Raw genomic sequence first — 26558 nt, 5'->3', positions numbered from 1 at the left:
GTCCAACGCTCTAACCACTAGGCTACGCTGCCGCCTCATATGCCTAATTGATTACAATAACATTTGAACAGGACCATATAATAAATAGTCTACTGTGGGAAAAGTGGTTTCTGTCACTATAATGGAATATTGTAGTACATGGCACTACATACAATTTCATTTGTCTGGGAATTTTCGTTATTGTTTATGAATTAAACGTCACCCTCCCAACTCAGCGCTATCTCAGCATCACTTCCTGTAGCAGCATTCTGACCAGACACCTTTTGCGCTCTAATGATTCCAGGAGACATCCCATTGGGTCCTTGAGCCGGCCTTTGTCTTCGGTGTTGAATGAGAATAATTAAATCTTTGTGCCTTGAAAGATGTGTAAAACGATTAGGAACTGCGAGACAATAGGGGGTAGCGCGTTGAAAGAGCAGGTGATCACATGAGACGTAAACAATATCCAGATGGAGCTGAATGATGTTTAGTCGATTAATCAGGCTGTAATACACAATTAATTGGTATATAGCTTGAAACTAATGCCTGCAAAATCGTGTAAATGTTCCTTACAAGCCAGAATGTTCAATAAAATTACATTTAAACGTACTCTACCAGTTGTCTATGTGGTCTGTTCTTCAGCTGCTTGAAATCTGAGAAAAAATATATACAGCAAAGTATTGTAAGATACATTCACATGATTTTGCAGTCATTTCCCCTATTCATCTGTAATTACACTAACATTCATACCTATTTTTAAATGACATGGTATACCTGGATATTTGTGTGTAGTCTAAAAGTACAGGTAGGCCCTACATCCAATTATTTACAGTGCATTTGGAAAGTATTCAGACACCTTCACCTTTTCTACATTTTACATTACAGCTTATTCTAAAATGTATTAAATTGTTTTGTTTTTTCCTCATCAACCTACACACAATACCTCATAATGACAAAGCAAAAACAGTTTTTTTTTAACATTTTTGCTCATTTATAAAAAATAAAGAACTGAAATATCACAATTACATAAGTATTCAGACCCTTTACTCAGTACTTTGTTGAAGAACCTTTGGTAGCGATTACAGCCTCGAGTCTAATTGGGTATGATGCTACAAGCTTGGCACACCTGTATTTGGGGAATTTCTCCCATTCTTCTCTGCAGATCCTCTCAAGCTCTGTCAAGTTGGATGGGGAGCTTCGCTTCACAGCTATTTTCAGGTCTCTCCAGAGATGTTCGTTCATGTTCAAGTCTGGGCTCTGGCTGGGCTACTCAAGGACATTCAGGGACTTGTCCCGAAGCCACTCATGCATTGTCTTGGCTGTGCGCTTAGGGTTGTTGTCCTGTTGGAAGGTGAACCTTCTCCCCAGTCTAAGGTCCTGAGCGCCCTGGAGCAGGTTTTCATCCAGGATCTCTCAGTACTTTACTCCATTCATCTTTTCCTGACTAGTTTCCCAGTCCCTGCCGCTGAAAAACATCCCCACAACATGATTCTGCCACCACCATGCTTCACCGTAGGGATGGTGCCAGGTTTCCTCCAGATGTGACGCTTGGCATTCAGGTAGTCACCTGGAATGCATTTCAATTAACATGTGTGCCTTGTTAAAAGTACATTTGTGGAATTTCTTTCCATCTTTATGCGTTTGAGCCAATCAGTTGTGTTGTGACAAGGTAAGGGTGGTATAAAGAAGATAGCCCTATTTGGTAAAAGACCAAGTCCATATTATGACAAGAACAGCTCAAATAAGCAAAGAGAAAAAACAGTTCATCATTACTTTAAGTCATGAAGGTCAGTCAATCCAGAATATTTCAAGAACTTTGAAAGTTTCTTCAAGTGCAGTCGCAAAAACCATGAAGCGCTATGATGAAACTGTCTCTCATGAGCACAGCCACAGGAAAAGAACACCCTGAGTTACCTCTGCTGCAGAGAATAAATTCATTAGAGTTAACTGTACCTCAGATTACAGCCCAAATAAATGCTTCACACAGTTCAAGTAACAGACACATCTCAACATCCACTGTTCAGAGGAGACTGTGAATCAGGCCTTCATGGTCAAATTGCTTTTTGGACACCAAAAAGAAGAAGAGACTTGTTTGGGTCAAGAAACACGAGCAATGGACATTAGACTGGTGGAAATCTGTCCTTTGGTCTGATGAGTCCAAATTATAATTTTTTGGTTCCAATCGCTGTGTCTTTGTGAGACGCAGAGTAGGTGAACGGATGATCTCTGCATGTGGGGTTCCCACCGTGAAGCATGGAGGAGGAGGTGTGGGGGTGCTTTGCTGGTGACACTGTCTGTGATTTATTTAGAATTCCAAGCACACATAACCAGCAAGTGTATCACAGCATTCTGCAGCGATACGCCATCCCATCTGGTTTGTGCTTAGTGGGACTATCATTTGTTTTTCAACAGGACAATGACCCAACACACCTCCAGGCTGTGTAAGGGCTATTTGACCAAGAAGGAGAGTGGTGGAGTGCTGCATCAGATGACCTGTCCTCCACAATCACCTGACCTCAACCCACAATTGAGATAGTTTGGGATGAGTTGGAACACAGAGTGAAGAAAAAGCAGCCAACAAGTGCTCAGCTTATGTGGAAACTCCTTCAAGACTGTTGGAAAAGCATTCCAGGTGAAACTGGTTGAGAGAATGCCAAGAGTGTGCAAAGCTGTCATCAAGACCAATTGTGGCTACTTTGAAGAATAAAATATAAAAGAATAAAGTATAAAAGTATTAAATATATTTGTTTAACACTTTTTTGGTTACTACATGATTCCATATGTGCTATTTCATAGTTTTGATGTCTTCCCTATTGTTCTACAATGTAGAAAATTGTAAAAATTAGGTGTCCAAACTTTGGACTGGTAATGTAGAATTTTGTCATTTAAGACTGCTCCTACTGGAGAGTGCCAATATGACTGACCGGTGGCTACAAAGTCTTTTGATGGCCAATTCAACCACACCAGCCACTGCCTGCTCACCCTGCTATCATCCAGAAGGCGAGGTCAGAACAGCTGCATCAATCTGGGACCGAGAGACTGAAAAACAGCTTCTATCTCAAGGCCATCAGATTGTTAAATAGCAATCCCTAGCACCTTAGAGGCTGCTGCCCTATATACATAGACTTGAAATCACTGGACACTTTAATAATGTTTACATTATACATTTGCATTACTCATCTTACATGTATATACTGTATTCTATTCTACTGTATTTTAGTCTATGCCACTCCGACATTGCTCATCCAAATATTTATATATTCTTAATTCCGTTCCTTTACTTTAGATTTGTATGTATTGTGTGAATTGTTGTGAAATTGTTAGATATTACTTGTAAGATATTACTATACTGTTGGAGCTAGAAACACAAGCATTTCGCTACAGCCACAATAACATATGCTAAACCTGTATGTGAGCAATACAATTTGATTTGATTTACATCGTATCAGCAATCTAGGTTTTGTGGGTTTGTATCGTTGCCTACGTCAGATGACAATTATCCTAATATGGATGGTTCCGGTGCTAGGACCCAGAGCTGTCCTGGATGCCCGCAGTGTTTAAACTCCAGATACGGAAGAGGAAGCGAGACAACCCACTCGCTGTTTTATTTATTTTTTGTCAAATGACAGTCAATAAACTAAGTAGCCCAGACACAACTGCTATTGCATTGGTGTCTATGGGAAACCCACCCCGTTAAGTCGACCGGAACTGATCATTATTTTCAATAGTAAATGGCCTGAGTGAACTATCTTCATTAATATGTCGGTGCACCCATTCACTTCTTCTTTCGGCTCGATGTATTTATCTTCTGTGATCATGGCTGCGCTCGAACACAAGCCATGTTTGCTCATTTGAAACCCAAAGGTTAGCGAATACCTGTTTATTATTTACGTCGCCTGTACTTTGTTCAACCATATTTGTAAACTCGGATGATCAAAGACATCAGTGCCTTTGAAATCCACGGATTACAACGTAAGTCAGTTTTAATTACTTTTTATGTCAAACTTGTGATGTGTGTGTGTGTGGGGGAAGATGATGCGGTCTCACAATATCTCAGGCGAATACAGCGAAAACAATGTGCGTTTATTAGCTAACTAACAAAAAACACATTCAAAATGTTCAGAAACGTAAACGATACTCCAGGACGACTGATGTTGTTACTCTCTACGTGTTTCATTAACTAGCTATCATCGCTGTTATATCTAGCCTAGCTGTAGAAGAACGCACGTCTGCACGGTTTCACATTGTACATCACTCTGTCGTTTAATGACATGTGCCACTCATCCTGACAACCCATTCATCCATAAAGCAGCACACTGTCGTAAACCATAACAACGTACAGTATGACGTACAGCACGTCGTACCATACATAACATTTCCCCCCCCTTTCCAAAACCAGGGACTGGTACCATATATAAAATGTCCATAGGGCAAGAACCTAGAGTGATACCTGTAAGAAATAAAACATTAACCTTTAAACAGAAGGACTCTCCAAACTAACCAGTTCAGTCCATTAACCTGGAGGTTGACTAAGACACCTACCGGAGCCTAAGAATGAAAAGAGGTTAAGTAGGCCCCCAGATGAGCAGGGCGAGTTCGTGCCCGCATAGGCCTTTCTTCAACCGCCACCGCTTGTGGCTCTGGCCCTTGGGGAGCCCGTAGAGGCTGGGGCTCGGGTGGTAGTGGTGGGGGAGGTCCATCCGGTGGCGTCTCTGGCCTGCATGTCTGTTCTGTGTGCATTCGTATTACTTGAGGAGCAGGGACTTTCCTGAGGCGGCTGGCGTGCCAGCGTGATCCATTGCTCAACATGAATGTGGCGGGCCCCAGTTGTCGACTGACCTGCAGGGGTTCCGACCAGAATGAGGCCATTTTGTTGCACCGCTGAGGCCGTCGGGCTCGGACCCAGTCAGACACTTGGATGATCGACTTCTTCACCCTGTGTGCCTTGTCAAAACGCTGTTTCATTGCTCTTGCTCTGTAGTGCATTAGCGTTTGATTCAAAGCAGTTTGGAACGTGCACCCCTGGACCAGGTGCGCTCTGATGCCGTTCTTCAGCGTTTTGTTGAAGCGTTCCACCCCTCCGTTAGCTTGTGGGTTGTAGTAGGCCGTGCGGATGTGTTTGATTCCCTTGTTGCTGAGATATGAGGAGAACTCGGCAGAGATTAGCTGGGGCCCATTGTCCGTGGTAAGGGTGAGGGGCAGGCCCCACCTTGTGAACAGGCTGTCTAGGATGTCCACGATGGCCTGTGCTGTGACAGTTCCGACAGGAACCACTTCTGGCCACTTAGAGTGGAGGTCATACACCACCACCAGGAAGCGCTGATGGTGAGGGACTGCGTGACCATGGATCTCGCCACAGATGTCCAGTTGGATGTGCTCCCAGGGGCGGGACGGCCATGCGAGAGGCTGCAGGGGGGGTGGGGCGGACTGTCCTGTTTTCCCACTGAGGAGGCATGCAGCACAATCCCTGACCAGGGCTTCAATGTCGTGGTCGATGCCTGGCCACCACACAAGGTCTCGACATCGCTGTTTGACCTTCACTATGCCCAAGTGCCCCTCGTGCGCCATGGATAGAACACGCGCACGCAGACCACTTGGGACCACAGTGCAAAACCCTCGAGAGACACAGACTTCTTCCCAGCAAGACAGTTCGTGCTTCACCCTGGCGAAAGTCGCCAGCTCTTCCGGCACGGGTGCTGGCCATCCAGTGCGTATGTAGGTGCGCAGGGTAGACAGTGTGGGATCCTGTTCCGATGCTTGCTTCAGCTCCTCCAGTGAGACAACTGACTGAAGAGGAGCGTAAAGCATTTGTACGAGCTCTGTTTCGTTGTCGTCTGGCAAGACGGTCGGAGTAGGAGCGTCAAAGGAGCGTGAGAGGTCTGCCACCACGTTATCCCTCCCTGGAGTGAACTTCAGCTGATAGTCGTACTGTCTGAGGCGGTCGGCCCATCTGTGCAGCCGAAGTGGCTTGTGGCCAGTTCCTGATGCCGACAGTAGCGTTGTGAGGGACTGGTGGTCGGTTCGGAGCGTGAACAGACGGCCATAGAGGTAGAGGTGCCACCTTTCGCACGCCCAGACACAGGCCAGTGCTTCTCGTTCACCCACAGAGTACCGTTGTTCTGTGGGGCTCAGGGCCCTTGAGGCGAAGGCGACGGGCCTCTCAATGCCATTCTGCAGCTGTGAGAGGACAGCTCCTAGTGCTCCAGCTGAGGCGTCACATGTGACAATGGTGGGGCAGACGGGGTCAAAGTGAGCCAAGACTGGGGCTGTGGTGAGCTGGCTCTTCAGTGAGCGGACCGCGTCTGAGCAGGCTGCCGTCCAGGCCCATGGCTCATCCTTCTTGAGGAGCTGGCGAAGGGGCGCTGTGGTCTGGGAGTAGTGGGGCAGAAACCGGAGGTAGTAGGCTGTCATGCCCAAGAATGATGCCACCTGAGAGGCTGAGGTCGGTTCCGGGATCCTGTGGACGGCTTCAATGTTCGACATGAGTGGGGCAATGCCTTTGGCCGACAGGCGGAACCCCACAAACTCGACGGCTGGAGCTGCAAAGGTGCACTTTCCACCAATAAGGGTCAGGTTGTTCTGCAGTAGAGCGCTGAATACTCTGTGGAGTCGATAATCATGGATGTGGAGGTCAGGACCGTGGACCACGATGTCATCCAGATAGACCGCCACCCCAGGTATTCCAGCGAGGATGGTGCTCATCACCTTCTGGAAGCAGCTGGGGGCGGAGTTAAGTCCAAAAGGCATGCGTGTATATCTGAACACGCCAGCATGTGTGACAAAGGTAGTGAGATCTCTGCTAGCTGCATGGAGGGGTACCTGAAGATAACCCTGACGAAGGTCAAGCTTCGTGAAGATCTTGGAGCCATGGAATTGTGCGGTCAGCTCCTCAGCTGTAGGCAACGGGTACTTATCCGGGACAACGGCCTTGTTCACAGCACGAAGATCCACGCAGGTCCGGATTCCACCTGACTTTTTGGTTGCAATGACTAAGTTTGAAATCCAGGGGGCAGCGTTGACTGGCTCAATGATGCCTGCATCCAACTGTGCCTGGAGATCTTTTGTGACGTCATCACGCAGTGCAAAGGGAATGCGCCGCAGGGGCTGCATGACTGGGGTCACTTCCGGATTCACTAGGGGCCTGTGAGTAAAGGCTGTGAGGCAGCCCAGTCCATCAAAAAGAGTTGGCCAGTTCTGTTGCCATGTGCAGGTAACCTGGTGGATAGCTGACCCACTGTCATCTCTCAGCGTGAATCCCAAGCCTGTGAAGAGGTCGAGGCCCAAGAGGTTGGCACCCCGCTTTGCAACATGAAATGTGAATGATGGCAGATGCTTGGTGCCATAGTGTACTGGGACCTGGAGGGTGCCTACAATGTCTATCTTGGATCTACCGTACCCACACAGGGCAGTGGAGGGCTGTTGGAGTGGTAGGTGACTGAAAAACTTGTAGTAAGTGGCAAGGTTGAGCAACGACACCGCAGCGCCAGTATCCAGCAGCAAAGGCAAACCCACCTCACCCAGCTGCACAGTGCATGTCCTGAATGACACATGGTTGGTGGAGACAGTTCGGATTTCCGTGCGTTCATGTTGAGAGTGAGATGAAACTAAGGGCCTGTGCTGGGTGGAGCTAGTAGCTGGGGCAGAACGACACACTTTTGCAAAGTGATTGTATTTTGAACAGTTCTTGCATATTTTCCCACGGGCTGGGCAGTTTGAAGCCCTTGAATTGTGAGAGCTAGCCCCGCAGTTGCCACAGCTACTTCTGTTCGTTTGTCTGTGTGCCTGCTGCACGGGCATGCCGGTGTCTGTGTCCATGCAGCTATCAACGTGGGAGGCCATGCACAGCGCGTGATCGTTGTAGTGCGCCTGCTCGGGCTGAAGCTGCTGTGTGAGAATGGCTGGGGGCCGAGTGTATGCTGTAGATCTGTCTGATAGCATAGTAGAGCATTCCAACGCCGCTTCAACCTGGAGTGCTATTTTAATAGCTCCATCTAGTTGTAAATTATCCGATTCCAAAAGCAGTTTCTCCCTTGTCTTTTCACATAACGTCCCCTCTATCAACTGATCCCTGATGATCTCGTCCTGAAGTGTCCCATAGTTACAAGAGCTAGCCAAATCCCTCAGATTAGCCACGTAGCTTTGAATGGACTCACCCGGCCGTTGGTGTCTCTTCCGTAGCCGGTAGCGTCGGAGGAGCACTCGCTCTTTCCCGGCAAAATGGTTCCGTAGGAGGCTGACTGCAGCAGTGAATGTAGGAGCCGATCCAAGCGCTCTGAAAATCCTTTGTCCCTCTGTACCGAGGCAGTGACGGAGCAGTGCTGTCCTCCGCTTGTCGGAGATTGTAGAAAAGTCCATAGCTTCGATATAAGTGTTAAAGCTATCAAGCCAGTTATTCCACGGGACTGGAGGTTCGCCAGGCACGGCGAGGAATGGTGCCAGCGGTGGTAAACTGAATTCAGCCATCTTCGTCGCCAATGTTATATCTAGCCTAGCTGTAGAAGAACGCACGTCTGCACGGTTTCACATTGTACATCACTCTGTCGTTTAATGACATGTGCCACTCATCCTGACAACCCATTCATCCATAAAGCAGCACACTGTCGTAAACCATAACAACGTACAGTATGACGTACAGCACGTCGTACCATACATAACAATCGCAAAAGTTTAAAGAGCACAGACCTGCTGTGACTATTATAAACTAGTTTTACACTGCGTTGTAGTGAACTTCTGTTGATTATTGTCAATAACCTTGAATTTAGCATGATCTTATAAGGGCCTAGAGGTGTCGAATGATATGTTGAAACTATGAGCAACTTAAATAATTTTAACCCGATTGTGTTAAATGTAGTTACATCTCACCTAACGAACTCCTTGGAGGATTGTTTTTGTTGCAGTGTACAGTAACGTTAGAAGATATCAAATCAGATTCTAACTAGGTAACGCTAGATAGGCCTAACGTTAGTTGGAAAGGAAGTTAACCATCGGGTGGCGAGTTTTGAATAAAAGCTAATTTAGCTAGCTAGTCAAGAAATGGACAATAACAAAACTAAACATGTTTAGCTATGCAACTGCTCGTGCCACCTTTTAATTAAATTACACAAGCCCTGACGTTTAGCCCTTTTTGTTTTCGTTATTGACAATTTTGATAAGCAACTGGATAGCGGGATGGTTTAGCTAACTACCAAACAATCAACTTCAACTGGACAAGTTAAATAGCGAGCTAATGTAACCATGACACGTTATCATGAAAGACTGCTATAGGTAGTTTGCTGACTAGTTGAGCCATGGATGAGAGATTCAGGTCTATGCAGAGGGGCGCTATCAGCAACAGCGCATGGTCACGTGTAGCAGACAGCCTTGCTAGTAAGCAATGACAACCGAATCTAATTTTCTATCGTTAGAAAGTAACTAATACATGAATCACTACGGAAGTTGTCTGTTTTCTAATTGCAATTATAATGTATTTGTGACATGGCTAATATTTGTGGCGATCTAACTAGCATAGCTTAATGAAACCAATGTTTTCAACTAGCTAGTTTTCTCCGCTTCATGCTAATATGCGTTTATCGTGGGATGGATGTTGAAAAACGCAATTAAACATGAGGAGGAAGGAGGACCATCCTTCTCAGTGAATTTCATAATTGTAAAACATTGAAAAAGTACTCTTTTTTTTAATTTTTTTTTTAGATAAAACTATAATAAATATATTCACGTCACCAAATAATTTATTAAAACCCACTGTTTTGCAATGAGGGTCTACAGTAGCATCAACAGCACTCTGTAGGGTAGCATCATGGTGTAGCTGGGAGGATAGCTAGTTTCCGTCCTCCTCTGGGGAGGCTGATGGTTCTTACCCCCTTCCTTAGACTTACACAGTAATTATGACAACTTCCGGAAGACGTCCTCCGAGTGATCAGAGCTCTTGTAGCATGAACTGACTTTTTCTCCACCCAATCAAAGGATCAGTGAATGAATCTAGTACAGAATGCATTTTTAAGCCACAGCTATCTAGTACTGCAGTGCATAAAATGTGGTGAGTAGTTGACTCGAAGAGAGATAAAGAGACTAAGTTATTTTTTTTCTTCAGTTTCTCTTACTTAGCTAGGAAATGCAGCTAGCTAGTTCAGCCTACTCAAAAACGCTTCTCAAACAGAGAGATGCTATGTTAGGTAGCTGTCTATGACTATCCAACACAACACTGGAAGTCTTCCAAGTCAAGTTCAGTTAAGCTTTTGATTTCACATATGTATTGCCACCAGGGCCCGCCGGTGTAAGTGCTACACTGCTCACTGACTGTACACTGTAAAGTTACAGCATGATTGTAGCGAGTTTACTAATGCATTAGTTCTATTAGCTTTGTTGACTGATGTTACTTTAGCTTATATGGTGACAACGATGTTGGCAGTGTGTAGCAGTTATGATATTATATGGTTTTGCTTGGAATGTTATTTTTGCCTGGTCACACAAGTGTTGTTCATTGAAGTCCACAAGCGAAGGGAAACGGTGAGAGGAGGAGAGCGCATAGATGCGAGAAGGAATACAATGTGGCTACTATGGACTGTGTTTACGTGTGATCAGGGGTGTATTCATTCTGCCAGTTCTGTTGAAAAATGTTTCTTAAATAGAAGCAAATGGAACGACACGGGGATAAACACCTGAATTTGTCCAATAGAAACTGTCGTTTGCAACTGTTGGACTAATGATTACACCCTATATCAGCTAGATGCAGGCAAAAGTGTGCAAAGTGGTATTGAATGTGTCACTGTCTGTCCAAAAATGTTTCTCTCGACCTGTGTGCGCCTACGTTGTAAACTATCATTCATAGGTTAGGTTGTAGCAACCTCATGATGGGTATAGGGAAAATAAGAGTATCATATAGTAGCCTAATCCTATCGCTGTTAGATATTCCATTCCCCCAGCCCAATGTAACAGCGATAGGATTAGGCTACTACATGATACTCTTATTTTCCCTTTACCCATCATGAGGTTGCTACAACCTAGCCTATCCACAGTCATCCAATATGCTATAATAGAAATAAGGCCATGCTCATGATGTACAAGCAAAGCTAATTTTATATTGTTTGAAAGTAGCTAACTAATAAATTAATAACTACTGAAGTTGTCTGTTTTCTAATTGCAATTACCATAGCTTTGTGGTGATCTAGTGTTAGTTAGCTCTTCATGCTAATATTATGCGTTTATCGTGGGATGGATGTTGAGAAACTCAGTTAAACGTTGGGTTTACGAACAGGCAGACGTTCCATACAATATGTAGGTACTTGCTGAAAACCACGATATACCTTTTTTCAACTTTTAGCTCGATTTCTTGAAAACATGTCTCGCAGACCAACATATTGAAGTTCCCCCGCTGTCAAAACGGGTTCGCTGTGCTTTAACGTGGATCAACCCGTGGTGTTCATTGTCCATGAGTGTGCTGGCCAGAGCATCCCATCTGCTGCTCTAACTGCGACATTTTGAGGGAGTTGTGGGAGTGCAACGTTTGTGATGTCGTCCTCAACGTGTCATCATTCATAGCCATCTTCAGGCTTGCCAACGCCTGCATTGTAACCAATACTTTTTAGTGTATGGATCCAGCTAGCTATTTTATTTTTTTAAATCACATAGTATTTGTTATTTAGTTTATACTGCTCACTTATTTTATTAATGGAAACCATCCATTGCATGTGTATTCTGCTTGAAAGAATATACTATTATGAGACAGCTGCAGGGAATTTCTGTGAATTTTATTTTATGTTCAGGGTCAAATATTTTTTTCCTTAAATATTTATTGTTTCTCTTCATGACTTGTGGTCTTTGCTACCTGTTTTTCAGATGGAGGCGAACAACCATTTCAACTATGGCACCCATTCCTCTGTGTCTGTTAACTCAGGACTGAAACTCTCCTCAGGGGATTCTGTCTATACTAACGGGTCCTCCATGAGTTTCCCTCAGCAGGAGAAGAGTGAGTACAGACCCAATTTTCTGTGGTTACTCTGCCTCACTATTTCTATAGTGAACAAAAATATAAACACTATGTAAAGTGTTGGTCCCATGTTTCATGAACTGAAATAAAATATCCCAGAAATGTTCCATACACACTAAAATTGTATTTCTCTCAAATGTTGTGCACTATTTTTGTTTACATGCCTGTTAGGCAGCATTTCTCATTTTCCAATATAATCAATCCACCTGCCAGGTGTGGCATATCAAGAAGCTGGTTAAACAGTGTGTTCATTGCACAGGTGCACCTTGTGCTAGGGACAATAAAAGGACACTATAAATGTGCAGTTTTGTAACAAAACACAATGCGACAGATGTCTGAAGTTTTGAGGGAGCCAGCAATTGGCATGCTGACTGCAGGAATGTCCACCAGAGCTGTTGCAAGATCATTTTATGTTAATTTCTCTACCATAAGCCGCCTCCAACGTCATTTTAGAGAATTTGGCAGTATGTCCAACTGGCCTCACAACCGCAGACCATGTGTAACCACGCCAGCCCAGGACCTCCACATCCGGCATCTTTACCTGCAGGATTTCTAAGACCAGCCCACCGGACAGCTGATGAAACTGAGGCGTATTTCTGTCTGTAATAAAGCCCTTTTGTAGGGAAAAACGAACTCTGATTGGCTGGGCCTGGCTCCTGAGTGGGTGGGACCACGCCCACCCATGACTGCGCCCCTGCCCAGTCATGTGAAATCCACAGATTAGGGCCTAATGAATTTGTCAATTGACTGATTTCCTATGAACTGTAACTCAGTAAAATAGTTGAAATTATTGCATGTTGCGTTTCATATTTTTGTTTAGTGTATATCAATAACTGATTTAAATGAATATCGCTCTGCCTCAGTTTTTTCACCCCTTATAATGAGCAAGAGATTGTATCTAACTCTAGAGCAGGTGTTCGGTGCATAAGCAATTAATTAATGTAACCTCAAATTTGCTAGACAATTTATGATTGTGCAGGATGCATGACCTGTGGATGATGTGTGAATTGAACACACTGAAAAATGAATTATCTGACCCATCTTTTCTTACTCTTGTCCCTGACCACCTTTGCAGATATGAACGGCGAAATGAATGTGAATGGCAGCACTACTGTAATTGGGTCCAGTGTGCCTGGCTCCCACCCTCCAACAGCCCCATACCCTCATATGAGCAACCACCACCACCAGAGTAGCATGGGCTACGACTACCTGTGGGGAGGACAGCCACAGTACAGCCCAGCCATGAGCTTGTCTCCTGGGCATGGCATGCACCAGAAGCAGCCTCCCACTGGGGTGATGCAGCAACAGAGCCAGCAGCATTTCCAGGGTCACGGACTGTACCAACTGAACGGGGGCATGCCTGGGTCCCGTCAGCCCCCCGTGGCGCCCCCCCCAAACATGACTCTTACAGGGGGCCAGTACTGGAACAGGGTTAACCCGGGGCAACAGCAGAGCAGCGCAGCCATGGCAATGAGGTATAACTCGCACAGCGTGTACGGGGCCTACCAGAGCCAGGTGCACTCTGGGATTGCGCCCTCACAGCATCACCAGCAGCAGCCTCCACAGCCACCCCCTCACCAACAGACACAGCAACAACACCACCACCACCAGCAGCAGCAGCAGCAACCTCAGCACTACAGCATGGTGTCCAATGGGATTCCCTACTACCAGCCCCAGCACCCACCTCTTCCCGCTCCACAACCTCAGGCTCAGATGATGCCCCCTACCTCCCAGAATTTCACCCCTCCACGGGGAAGCCCTCAGCACCGCCAGGGGGGCCCAGGCAGCCCCCTCCCCATGGCGGTGTCCTCTGTCCCCATTATGTCACCCTCGACAATGGCAGATAGTGGATCGCCCCAGAGCCAGACCAGGGAGAGGAGTCCCCATGGTGGTTCTGTAGCGATGCCGGCTGTCATGCAAGGTGAGATGCACATATTTACCCAGGTTTCAAGTCTTCTGAGTAACCTAACCCCTTCTATTTTTATAGCACAGAAGTGTTTCATTTTCATATTTCTGTGGTCGCTAGATACATGGCGCTGTTTCTACAGATACTGTAACACAATAGTTTGAAATTCCTGTTTCAAAGCAATTTTTCTTTTCAATGACTCAATTTTCTTTCAGTTCGGCCTTATCCCCTAATTGACTAATCAATATCTCAGCTGTCAGTAATTGAATTCGCTAAGCAGATTTAAAACTTCTACAGGATTGGTGGGTCCCCCTTGGGACGTTTGAGCTAACGTAGGCTAATGCGATTAGCATGAAGTTGTAAGTAACAAGAACATTTCCCAGGACGTAGACATATCTGATATTGGCAGAAAGCTTAAAATCTTGTTAATCTAGCTGCACTGTGCAATTTACAGCAGCTATTACAGTGAAATAATACCATTCTATTGTTTGAGGAGAGTGCACAGTTATGAACTTGAAAAGTTATTAATAAACCAATTAGGCACATTTGGGCAGTCTTGCTACAAAGTTTTGAACAGAAATGCAATGGTTCATTGGCTCAGTCTAAAACATTGCACATACACTGCTGCCATCTAGTGGCCAAAATCTCAATTGTAGCTGGGCTGGAGTAATACATTATGGCCATTGTCTTGCATTTCAAAGATAACTGTACAAAAAAACAGTTGGTTTTCTAATGTGTTATATTCTCCTACGTTCATCTCACATTTACACAAACTTCAAAGTGTTTCCTTTCAAATGGTATTAAGAATATGCATTTCCTTGCTTCAGGTCCTGAGCTACAGGCAGTTAGATTTGGGTATGTCATTTTAGGCGAAAATTGAAAAAAGTGGGCCGATCCTTAAGAGGTTTTTAATGTCAACACTGTAAACTGTTTCCATGACAGAACTGAAACCATGTTTGCATATTCTGTCATCTCAGCTTGATAAGGTTTTGTGTTTTGTTCTTCTCATTTCTAATGGTCTGACTGTTTGTGCTCCCTAGGGTGGATGAGTGAAGCGTTTAAGGATGTGGATGAAGGCTACAATGGGATGGAGAGGACGTCTGTCGCCCAGCGGCTGCCTAAAAGCGACAGCTACCCTCCCAAGCCCCCTGGACCTCCCATGGGGCCCACCAGTGACGACTGCCAGCACTCCAAGCAGCCAATGGCCCAGCACCATGAAATGACAACCTTAGCGAGGGAGCCTGCGCTGCCTGAGCCTCCACACTCGATGTCTGCGCCTCCCCCTGTGGTTTCCACACTTCCTTCAGCTAAGGCAGCAACCCCTCCTACTGTCTTCGCAGCTGCACACAAGCCTAAGATCACAATGCGCAATGCCAAGCGTCGGCTGGAGTGGTGTAAAGCTCGCCGCCATTGGACTCTGGAGCAGTGGAAACGTGTTCTCTGGAGTGATGAATCACGCTTCACCATCTGGCAGTCCGACGGACGAATATGGGTTTGGCGGATGCCAGGAGAACGCTACCTGCCTGAGTGCATAGTGCCAACTGTAAAGTTTGGTGGAGGAGGAATAATGGTCTGGGGTTGTTTTTCATGGTTCGGGCTAGGCCCCTTACTTCCAGTGAAGGGAAATCTTAATGCTACAGCATACAATGACATTCTAGACGATTCTGTGCTTCCGACTTTGTGGCAACAGTTTGGGGAAGGCCCTTTCCTGTTTCAGCATGACAATGCCCCTGTGCACAAAGTGAGGTCCATACAGAAATGGTTTGTCGAGTTCGGTGTGGAAGAACTTGACTGGCCTGCACAAAGCCCTGACCTCAACCCCATCGAACACCTTTGGGATGAATTGGAACGCCGACTGCGAGCCAGGTCTAATCGCCCAGCATCAGTACCTGACCTCACTAATGCTCTTGTGGCTGAATGGAAACAAGTCCCTACCACAATGTTCCAACATCTAGTGGAAAGCCTTCCCAGAAGAGTGGAGGCTGTTATAGCTGCAAAGGGTGGACCAACTCCATATTAATGCCCATGATTTTGTAATGAGATGTTCGACGAGCAGGTTATGTACGGATCCGCAGTCTCCACTTACATTTGCAGTCCTACACTCTTGGCGAGTAAACGTTCATGATTTGATCTGATGTACTGTATAGTAATCATTCTCAGCCTAGGAAAGGAATACAAGCAGTTGTCAAATGTAATGAAATATAATTAAAAATAGTAATCTGCCCCCCCCCCCCCCCCCCCCCCCCCCCCCCACCATTTACAATTTCTGTTTGGTTCCCTCTTGTGAGCTGCCTCCCGTGGCATATAGATAGTGATCAGAGAAACAGTTCAGTGTTTCAGTACCTTAGCCTTTAAACTTACATGTTTCCCCTTTCCTCCTCACCTGTTAAATCTCGAACAGTCTATCAATGTTCATAAGATTTGAATGTTGTGAAATTCTTTCAGGCATCTGTCTTAATGTTGCTCCCAAATATACATTTTTTTTACTAATTCCATATTGATAGTATCTAACAGCAGATCACATGAAGGCAAAATGAAAGGAGGCTTGAAGCTCAGTTTGGCAAACATCTGGTTGTTTTTGGTTTTTTACCTTCAAGAATCTTTCCATCTGTTTAGAGTTGTGGCAAAGTACATTACAATACTCCTGGGTCTTGTGTGGTGAGGGGTTTGATGGGGGATATGACATGGTAAACCTGTGTAATGACCAAATGAAACTTGCACTGTCAAGAAAATATGAGGTAAATGTGTAGTTATTGGTCTGTATGTCAAACCTGTAAAGTTATCACAGGCTTAAGCACTTCAAATGATGTTGAGTTACACTGGAAAATCCTTTTTTTGTCTACATCTTTTTAAGACACTAAGACTCGTGTTTCCCATGGTGCAAGTGTTTGAAGACGGGCTATGCGTGTTTCATGTCAAATAAGTTTTTGAGAAGACACTGCTTTCAGTGATGTGTGACTTTTCATACATTTCAAATGGGAGGACATGGCAACTGTACTTCATTAATCACTGTTTACAGTATTGGTAATTTATTTTGGTAGAGGTGTGTTTCTCAACCTTCAGACATCTGATCAGCTGCTCACTGATATAGGTAAATAAATATCCTAGCGGCCTCCCAAGTGGCACAGCACTGCGTCACTACAGACCCGGGTTCGATCCAGCCGTGACCGGGAGACCTATGAGGCGGCGCACTATTGGCCCAACATTTTCTGTGTTAGGTGAGGATTTGGTCTGAAAATCCTTTGTCCCTCTGTACCGAGGCAGTGACGGAGCAGTGCTGTCCTCCGCTTGTCGGAGATTGTAGAAAAGTCCATAGCTTCGATATAAGTGTTAAAGCTATCAAGCCAGTTATTCCACGGGACTGGAGGTTCGCCAGGCACGGCGAGGAATGGTGCCAGCGGTGGTAAACTGAATTCAGCCATCTTCGTCGCCAATGTTATATCTAGCCTAGCTGTAGAAGAACGCACGTCTGCACGGTTTCACATTGTACATCACTCTGTCGTTTAATGACATGTGCCACTCATCCTGACAACCCATTCATCCATAAAGCAGCACACTGTCGTAAACCATAACAACGTACAGTATGACGTACAGCACGTCGTACCATACATAACAATCGCAAAAGTTTAAAGAGCACAGACCTGCTGTGACTATTATAAACTAGTTTTACACTGCGTTGTAGTGAACTTCTGTTGATTATTGTCAATAACCTTGAATTTAGCATGATCTTATAAGGGCCTAGAGGTGTCGAATGATATGTTGAAACTATGAGCAACTTAAATAATTTTAACCCGATTGTGTTAAATGTAGTTACATCTCACCTAACGAACTCCTTGGAGGATTGTTTTTGTTGCAGTGTACAGTAACGTTAGAAGATATCAAATCAGATTCTAACTAGGTAACGCTAGATAGGCCTAACGTTAGTTGGAAAGGAAGTTAACCATCGGGTGGCGAGTTTTGAATAAAAGCTAATTTAGCTAGCTAGTCAAGAAATGGACAATAACAAAACTAAACATGTTTAGCTATGCAACTGCTCGTGCCACCTTTTAATTAAATTACACAAGCCCTGACGTTTAGCCCTTTTTGTTTTCGTTATTGACAATTTTGATAAGCAACTGGATAGCGGGATGGTTTAGCTAACTACCAAACAATCAACTTCAACTGGACAAGTTAAATAGCGAGCTAATGTAACCATGACACGTTATCATGAAAGACTGCTATAGGTAGTTTGCTGACTAGTTGAGCCATGGATGAGAGATTCAGGTCTATGCAGAGGGGCGCTATCAGCAACAGCGCATGGTCACGTGTAGCAGACAGCCTTGCTAGTAAGCAATGACAACCGAATCTAATTTTCTGTCGTTAGAAAGTAACTAATACATGAATCACTACGGAAGTTGTCTGTTTTCTAATTGCAATTATAATGTATTTGTGACATGGCTAATATTTGTGGCGATCTAACTAGCATAGCTTAATGAAACCAATGTTTTCAACTAGCTAGTTTTCTCCGCTTCATGCTAATATGCGTTTATCGTGGGATGGATGTTGAAAAACGCAATTAAACATGAGGAGGAAGGAGGACCATCCTTCTCAGTGAATTTCATAATTGTAAAACATTGAAAAAGTACTCTTTTTTTTAATTTTTTTTTTAGATAAAACTATAATAAATATATTCACGTCACCAAATAATTTATTAAAACCCACTGTTTTGCAATGAGGGTCTACAGTAGCATCAACAGCACTCTGTAGGGTAGCATCATGGTGTAGCTGGGAGGATAGCTAGTTTCCGTCCTCCTCTGGGGAGGCTGATGGTTCTTACCCCCTTCCTTAGACTTACACAGTAATTATGACAACTTCCGGAAGACGTCCTCCGAGTGATCAGAGCTCTTGTAGCATGAACTGACTTTTTCTCCACCCAATCAAAGGATCAGTGAATGAATCTAGTACAGAATGCATTTTTAAGCCACAGCTATCTAGTACTGCAGTGCATAAAATGTGGTGAGTAGTTGACTCGAAGAGAGATAAAGAGACTAAGTTATTTTTTTTCTTCAGTTTCTCTTACTTAGCTAGGAAATGCAGCTAGCTAGTTCAGCCTACTCAAAAACGCTTCTCAAACAGAGAGATGCTATGTTAGCTAGCTGTCTATGACTATCCAACACAACACTGGAAGTCTTCCAAGTCAAGTTCAGTTAAGCTTTTGATTTCACATATGTATTGCCACCAGGGCCCGCCGGTGTAAGTGCTACACTGCTCACTGACTGTACACTGTAAAGTTACAGCATGATTGTAGCGAGTTTACTAATGCATTAGTTCTATTAGCTTTGTTGACTGATGTTACTTTAGCTTATATGGTGACAACGATGTTGGCAGTGTGTAGCAGTTATGATATTATATGGTTTTGCTTGGAATGTTATTTTTGCCTGGTCACACAAGTGTTGTTCATTGAAGTCCACAAGCGAAGGGAAACGGTGAGAGGAGGAGAGCGCATAGATGCGAGAAGGAATACAATGTGGCTACTATGGACTGTGTTTACGTGTGATCAGGGGTGTATTCATTCTGCCAGTTCTGTTGAAAAATGTTTCTTAAATAGAAGCAAATGGAACGACACGGGGATAAACACCTGAATTTGTCCAATAGAAACTGTCGTTTGCAACTGTTGGACTAATGATTACACCCTATATCAGCTAGATGCAGGCAAAAGTGTGCAAAGTGGTATTGAATGTGTCACTGTCTGTCCAAAAATGTTTCTCTCGACCTGTGTGCGCCTACGTTGTAAACTATCATTCATAGGTTAGGTTGTAGCAACCTCATGATGGGTATAGGGAAAATAAGAGTATCATATAGTAGCCTAATCCTATCGCTGTTAGATATTCCATTCCCCCAGCCCAATGTAACAGCGATAGGATTAGGCTACTACATGATACTCTTATTTTCCCTTTACCCATCATGAGGTTGCTACAACCTAGCCTATCCACAGTCATCCAATATGCTATAATAGAAATAAGGCCATGCTCATGATGTACAAGCAAAGCTAATTTTATATTGTTTGAAAGTAGCTAACTAATAAATTAATAACTACTGAAGTTGTCTGTTTTCTAATTGCAATTACCATAGCTTTGTGGTGATCTAGTGTTAGTTAGCTCTTCATGCTAATATTATGCGTTTATCGTGGGATGGATGTTGAGAAACTCAGTTAAACGTTGGGTTTACGAACAGGCAGACGTTCCATACAATATGTAGGTACTTGCTGAAAACCACGATATACCTTTTTTCAACTTTTAGCTCGATTTCTTGAAAACATGTCTCGCAGACCAACATATTGAAGTTCCCCCGCTGTCAAAACGGGTTCGCTGTGCTTTAACGTGGATCAACCCGTGGTGTTCATTGTCCATGAGTGTGCTGGCCAGAGCATCCCATCTGCTGCTCTAACTGCGACATTTTGAGGGAGTTGTGGTAGTGCAACGTTTGTGATGTCGTCCTCAACGTGTCATCATTCATAGCCATCTTCAGGCTTGCCAACGCCTGCATTGTAACCAATACTTTTTAGTGTATGGATCCAGCTAGCTATTTTATTTTTTTAAATCACATAGTATTTGTTATTTAGTTTATACTGCTCACTTATTTTATTAATGGAAACCATCCATTGCATGTGTATTCTGCTTGAAAGAATATACTATTATGAGACAGCTGCAGGGAATTTCTGTGAATTTTATTTTATGTTCAGGGTCAAATATTTTTTTCCTTAAATATTTATTGTTTCTCTTCATGACTTGTGGTCTTTGCTACCTGTTTTTCAGATGGAGGCGAACAACCATTTCAACTATGGCACCCATTCCTCTGTGTCTGTTAACTCAGGACTGAAACTCTCCTCAGGGGATTCTGTCTATACTAACGGGTCCTCCATGAGTTTCCCTCAGCAGGAGAAGAGTGAGTACAGACCCAATTTTCTGTGGTTACTCTGCCTCACTATTTCTATAGTGAACAAAAATATAAACACTATGTAAAGTGTTGGTCCCATGTTTCATGAACTGAAATAAAATATCCCAGAAATGTTCCATACACACTAAAATTGTATTTCTCTCAAATGTTGTGCACTATTTTTGTTTACATGCCTGTTAGGCAGCATTTCTCATTTTCCAATATAATCAATCCACCTGCCAGGTGTGGCATATCAAGAAGCTGGTTAAACAGTGTGTTCATTGCACAGGTGCACCTTGTGCTAGGGACAATAAAAGGACACTATAAATGTGCAGTTTTGTAACAAAACACAATGCGACAGATGTCTGAAGTTTTGAGGGAGCCAGCAATTGGCATGCTGACTGCAGGAATGTCCACCAGAGCTGTTGCAAGATCATTTTATGTTAATTTCTCTACCATAAGCCGCCTCCAACGTCATTTTAGAGAATTTGGCAGTATGTCCAACTGGCCTCACAACCGCAGACCATGTGTAACCACGCCAGCCCAGGACCTCCACATCCGGCATCTTTACCTGCAGGATTTCTAAGACCAGCCCACCGGACAGCTGATGAAACTGAGGCGTATTTCTGTCTGTAATAAAGCCCTTTTGTAGGGAAAAACGAACTCTGATTGGCTGGGCCTGGCTCCTGAGTGGGTGGGACCACGCCCACCCATGACTGCGCCCCTGCCCAGTCATGTGAAATCCACAGATTAGGGCCTAATGAATTTGTCAATTGACTGATTTCCTATGAACTGTAACTCAGTAAAATAGTTGAAATTATTGCATGTTGCGTTTCATATTTTTGTTTAGTGTATATCAATAACTGATTTAAATGAATATCGCTCTGCCTCAGTTTTTTCACCCCTTATAATGAGCAAGAGATTGTATCTAACTCTAGAGCAGGTGTTCGGTGCATAAGCAATTAATTAATGTAACCTGAAATTTGCTAGACAATTTATGATTGTGCAGGATGCATGACCTGTGGATGATGTGTGAATTGAACACACTGAAAAATGAATTATCTGACCCATCTTTTCTTACTCTTGTCCCTGACCACCTTTGCAGATATGAACGGCGAAATGAATGTGAATGGCAGCACTACTGTAATTGGGTCCAGTGTGCCTGGCTCCCACCCTCCAACAGCCCCATACCCTCATATGAGCAACCACCACCACCAGAGTAGCATGGGCTACGACTACCTGTGGGGAGGACAGCCACAGTACAGCCCAGCCATGAGCTTGTCTCCTGGGCATGGCATGCACCAGAAGCAGCCTCCCACTGGGGTGATGCAGCAACAGAGCCAGCAGCATTTCCAGGGTCACGGACTGTACCAACTGAACGGGGGCATGCCTGGGTCCCGTCAGCCCCCCGTGGCGCCCCCCCCAAACATGACTCTTACAGGGGGCCAGTACTGGAACAGGGTTAACCCGGGGCAACAGCAGAGCAGCGCAGCCATGGCAATGAGGTATAACTCGCACAGCGTGTACGGGGCCTACCAGAGCCAGGTGCACTCTGGGATTGCGCCCTCACAGCATCACCAGCAGCAGCCTCCACAGCCACCCCCTCACCAACAGACACAGCAACAACACCACCACCACCAGCAGCAGCAGCAGCAACCTCAGCACTACAGCATGGTGTCCAATGGGATTCCCTACTACCAGCCCCAGCACCCACCTCTTCCCGCTCCACAACCTCAGGCTCAGATGATGCCCCCTACCTCCCAGAATTTCACCCCTCCACGGGGAAGCCCTCAGCACCGCCAGGGGGGCCCAGGCAGCCCCCTCCCCATGGCGGTGTCCTCTGTCCCCATTATGTCACCCTCGACAATGGCAGATAGTGGATCGCCCCAGAGCCAGACCAGGGAGAGGAGTCCCCATGGTGGTTCTGTAGCGATGCCGGCTGTCATGCAAGGTGAGATGCACATATTTACCCAGGTTTCAAGTCTTCTGAGTAACCTAACCCCTTCTATTTTTATAGCACAGAAGTGTTTCATTTTCATATTTCTGTGGTCGCTAGATACATGGCGCTGTTTCTACAGATACTGTAACACAATAGTTTGAAATTCCTGTTTCAAAGCAATTTTTCTTTTCAATGACTCAATTTTCTTTCAGTTCGGCCTTATCCCCTAATTGACTAATCAATATCTCAGCTGTCAGTAATTGAATTCGCTAAGCAGATTTAAAACTTCTACAGGATTGGTGGGTCCCCCTTGGGACGTTTGAGCTAACGTAGGCTAATGCGATTAGCATGAAGTTGTAAGTAACAAGAACATTTCCCAGGACGTAGACATATCTGATATTGGCAGAAAGCTTAAAATCTTGTTAATCTAGCTGCACTGTGCAATTTACAGCAGCTATTACAGTGAAATAATACCATTCTATTGTTTGAGGAGAGTGCACAGTTATGAACTTGAAAAGTTATTAATAAACCAATTAGGCACATTTGGGCAGTCTTGCTACAAAGTTTTGAACAGAAATGCAATGGTTCATTGGCTCAGTCTAAAACATTGCACATACACTGCTGCCATCTAGTGGCCAAAATCTCAATTGTAGCTGGGCTGGAGTAATACATTATGGCCATTGTCTTGCATTTCAAAGATAACTGTACAAAAAAACAGTTGGTTTTCTAATGTGTTATATTCTCCTACGTTCATCTCACATTTACACAAACTTCAAAGTGTTTCCTTTCAAATGGTATTAAGAATATGCATTTCCTTGCTTCAGGTCCTGAGCTACAGGCAGTTAGATTTGGGTATGTCATTTTAGGCGAAAATTGAAAAAAGTGGGCCGATCCTTAAGAGGTTTTTAATGTCAACACTGTAAACTGTTTCCATGACAGAACTGAAACCATGTTTGCATATTCTGTCATCTCAGCTTGATAAGGTTTTGTGTTTTGTTCTTCTCATTTCTAATGGTCTGACTGTTTGTGCTCCCTAGGGTGGATGAGTGAAGCGTTTAAGGATGTGGATGAAGGCTACAATGGGATGGAGAGGACGTCTGTCGCCCAGCGGCTGCCTAAAAGCGACAGCTACCCTCCCAAGCCCCCTGGACCTCCCATGGGGCCCACCAGTGACGACTGCCAGCACTCCAAGCAGCCAATGGCCCAGCACCATGAAATGACAACCTTAGCGAGGGAGCCTGCGCTGCCTGAGCCTCCACACTCGATGTCTGCGCCTCCCCCTGTGGTTTCCACACTTCCTTCAGCTAAGGCAGCAACCCCTCCTACTGTCTTCGCAGCTGCACACAAGCCTAAGATCACAATGCGCAATGCCAAGCGTCGGCTGGAGTGGTGTAAAGCTCGCCGCCATTGGACTCTGGAGCAGTGGAAACGTGTTCTCTGGAGTGATGAATCACGCTTCACCATCTGGCAGTCCGACGGACGAATATGGGTTTGGCGGATGCCAGGAGAACGCTACCTGCCTGAGTGCATAGTGCCAACTGTAAAGTTTGGTGGAGGAGGAATAATGGTCTGGGGTTGTTTTTCATGGTTCGGGCTAGGCCCCTTACTTCCAGTGAAGGGAAATCTTAATGCTACAGCATACAATGACATTCTAGACGATTCTGTGCTTCCGACTTTGTGGCAACAGTTTGGGGAAGGCCCTTTCCTGTTTCAGCATGACAATGCCCCTGTGCACAAAGTGAGGTCCATACAGAAATGGTTTGTCGAGTTCGGTGTGGAAGAACTTGACTGGCCTGCACAAAGCCCTGACCTCAACCCCATCGAACACCTTTGGGATGAATTGGAACGCCGACTGCGAGCCAGGTCTAATCGCCCAGCATCAGTACCTGACCTCACTAATGCTCTTGTGGCTGAATGGAAACAAGTCCCTACCACAATGTTCCAACATCTAGTGGAAAGCCTTCCCAGAAGAGTGGAGGCTGTTATAGCTGCAAAGGGTGGACCAACTCCATATTAATGCCCATGATTTTGTAATGAGATGTTCGACGAGCAGGTTATGTACGGATCCGCAGTCTCCACTTACATTTGCAGTCCTACACTCTTGGCGAGTAAACGTTCATGATTTGATCTGATGTACTGTATAGTAATCATTCTCAGCCTAGGAAAGGAATACAAGCAGTTGTCAAATGTAATGAAATATAATTAAAAATAGTAATCTGCCCCCCCCCCCCCCCCCCCCCACCATTTACAATTTCTGTTTGGTTCCCTCTTGTGAGCTGCCTCCCGTGGCATATAGATAGTGATCAGAGAAACAGTTCAGTGTTTCAGTACCTTAGCCTTTAAACTTACATGTTTCCCCTTTCCTCCTCACCTGTTAAATCTCGAACAGTCTATCAATGTTCATAAGATTTGAATGTTGTGAAATTCTTTCAGGCATCTGTCTTAATGTTGCTCCCAAATATACATTTTTTTTACTAATTCCATATTGATAGTATCTAACAGCAGATCACATGAAGGCAAAATGAAAGGAGGCTTGAAGCTCAGTTTGGCAAACATCTGGTTGTTTTTGGTTTTTTACCTTCAAGAATCTTTCCATCTGTTTAGAGTTGTGGCAAAGTACATTACAATACTCCTGGGTCTTGTGTGGTGAGGGGTTTGATGGGGGATATGACATGGTAAACCTGTGTAATGACCAAATGAAACTTGCACTGTCAAGAAAATATGAGGTAAATGTGTAGTTATTGGTCTGTATGTCAAACCTGTAAAGTTATCACAGGCTTAAGCACTTCAAATGATGTTGAGTTACACTGGAAAATCCTTTTTTTGTCTACATCTTTTTAAGACACTAAGACTCGTGTTTCCCATGGTGCAAGTGTTTGAAGACGGGCTATGCGTGTTTCATGTCAAATAAGTTTTTGAGAAGACACTGCTTTCAGTGATGTGTGACTTTTCATACATTTCAAATGGGAGGACATGGCAACTGTACTTCATTAATCACTGTTTACAGTATTGGTAATTTATTTTGGTAGAGGTGTGTTTCTCAACCTTCAGACATCTGATCAGCTGCTCACTGATATAGGTAAATAAATATCCTAGCGGCCTCCCAAGTGGCACAGCACTGCGTCACTACAGACCCGGGTTCGATCCAGCCGTGACCGGGAGACCTATGAGGCGGCGCACTATTGGCCCAACATTTTCTGTGTTAGGTGAGGATTTGGTCGGCCGGGATATCCTTGTCCCATCACGCTCTAGCGACTCCTTGTGACGGGCAGGGCACCTCCAAGCTGACTTGGTTGCCAGTTTCCTCCGACATATTGGTGCGGCTGGCTTCCGGGCTAAGCGAGCAGTGTGTCAAGAAACAGTGCGTCTTGGCAGGGTCGTATTTCGGAGAATGCATGTCTCTCGACCTTCATCTCTCCTGAGTTCATACAGGAGTTGCAGCGATGGGAAAAGACTGGAACTACCAATTTGGATCTCACAAAATTGGGGGTTAAAAGTACAACATAATAATTCTGCTCCATGTTTACTTTAATTTAATATCACCCACCCTTCCCTATAAAGCTATTAGCGCTGCGTCCCAGCTCCAAAGTGGGCCATAAATACACCAGCGCTTGCGTGAGTGCTAGTTCCCCTTACACTTTTTATTTCTAGGCTACATAACCTGGTCTAATCAGTGTTTTTGAGGATATATTGTATCGTTGGTTATCAAAATAATCTGTTCAGTACGAAAGTTGGACATTTTCTTTGTTGTGAAATAATAGAGAGGAGATTGACATCACTTCCGAGATGCAGATGACCACCTGCTACAATAGGAAAGGCTGAAAGATGGCCAC

General features: G+C 44.7%; 2 protein-coding genes across 3 annotated transcripts; both read left to right on the top strand.

Annotated features, from left to right (window-relative positions):
• Window positions 1–3535: 3535 nt before the first annotated feature.
• Window positions 3536–16603, top strand: LOC123726202 (uncharacterized). 2 transcript variants are annotated; one of them, XM_045693075.2, is made up of 4 exons: window positions 3536–3951; window positions 11815–11944; window positions 13041–13886; window positions 14912–16603. In XM_045693075.2, the coding sequence occupies exons 2-4, from the start codon at window positions 11815–11817 to the stop codon at window positions 15889–15891; spliced, it is 1956 nt and encodes a 651-aa protein (XP_045549031.2). In that variant the 5' UTR covers window positions 3536–3951; the 3' UTR covers window positions 15892–16603. The 2 variants fall into 2 exon arrangements, with proteins under 2 accessions (XP_045549031.2, XP_082816048.1); XM_082959922.1 differs by lacking the exon at window positions 3536–3951 and adding an exon at window positions 9435–10015.
• Window positions 16604–16888: 285 nt separating this feature from the next.
• Window positions 16889–24952, top strand: LOC123726201 (uncharacterized). The gene is made up of 4 exons (XM_082959923.1): window positions 16889–18866; window positions 20666–20795; window positions 21892–22737; window positions 23763–24952. Exons 2-4 carry the CDS (start codon window positions 20666–20668, stop codon window positions 24740–24742), a joined length of 1956 nt encoding a protein of 651 aa, XP_082816049.1. The 5' UTR covers window positions 16889–18866; the 3' UTR covers window positions 24743–24952.
• The last annotated feature ends 1606 nt before the right edge of the window (window positions 24953–26558 follow it).

The sequence above is a fragment of the Salmo salar genome, chromosome 13 (genome assembly GCF_965601325.2).
Source record: "Salmo salar chromosome 13, fSalSal1, whole genome shotgun sequence".
NCBI classification, from domain to species: domain Eukaryota; kingdom Metazoa; phylum Chordata; class Actinopteri; order Salmoniformes; family Salmonidae; genus Salmo; species Salmo salar.
Note: the sequence above shows the minus strand (reverse complement) of the source record. Positions and strands in the feature narration are given on the sequence as shown.

Excerpts from the sequence above, each read along its gene's own strand:
- LOC123726202 (XM_045693075.2), top strand. The coding sequence starts at position 11,815 with ATGGAGGCGAACAACCATTTCAACTATGGCACCCATTCCTCTGTGTCT. Across the intron at positions 11,945-13,040 it reads TTTCCCTCAGCAGGAGAAGA|ATATGAACGGCGAAATGAAT; the intron begins GTGAGTACAGAC and ends CCACCTTTGCAG. Across the intron at positions 13,887-14,911 it reads GATGCCGGCTGTCATGCAAG|GGTGGATGAGTGAAGCGTTT; the intron begins GTGAGATGCACA and ends TGTGCTCCCTAG.
- LOC123726201 (XM_082959923.1), top strand. The coding sequence starts at position 20,666 with ATGGAGGCGAACAACCATTTCAACTATGGCACCCATTCCTCTGTGTCT. Across the intron at positions 20,796-21,891 it reads TTTCCCTCAGCAGGAGAAGA|ATATGAACGGCGAAATGAAT; the intron begins GTGAGTACAGAC and ends CCACCTTTGCAG. Across the intron at positions 22,738-23,762 it reads GATGCCGGCTGTCATGCAAG|GGTGGATGAGTGAAGCGTTT; the intron begins GTGAGATGCACA and ends TGTGCTCCCTAG.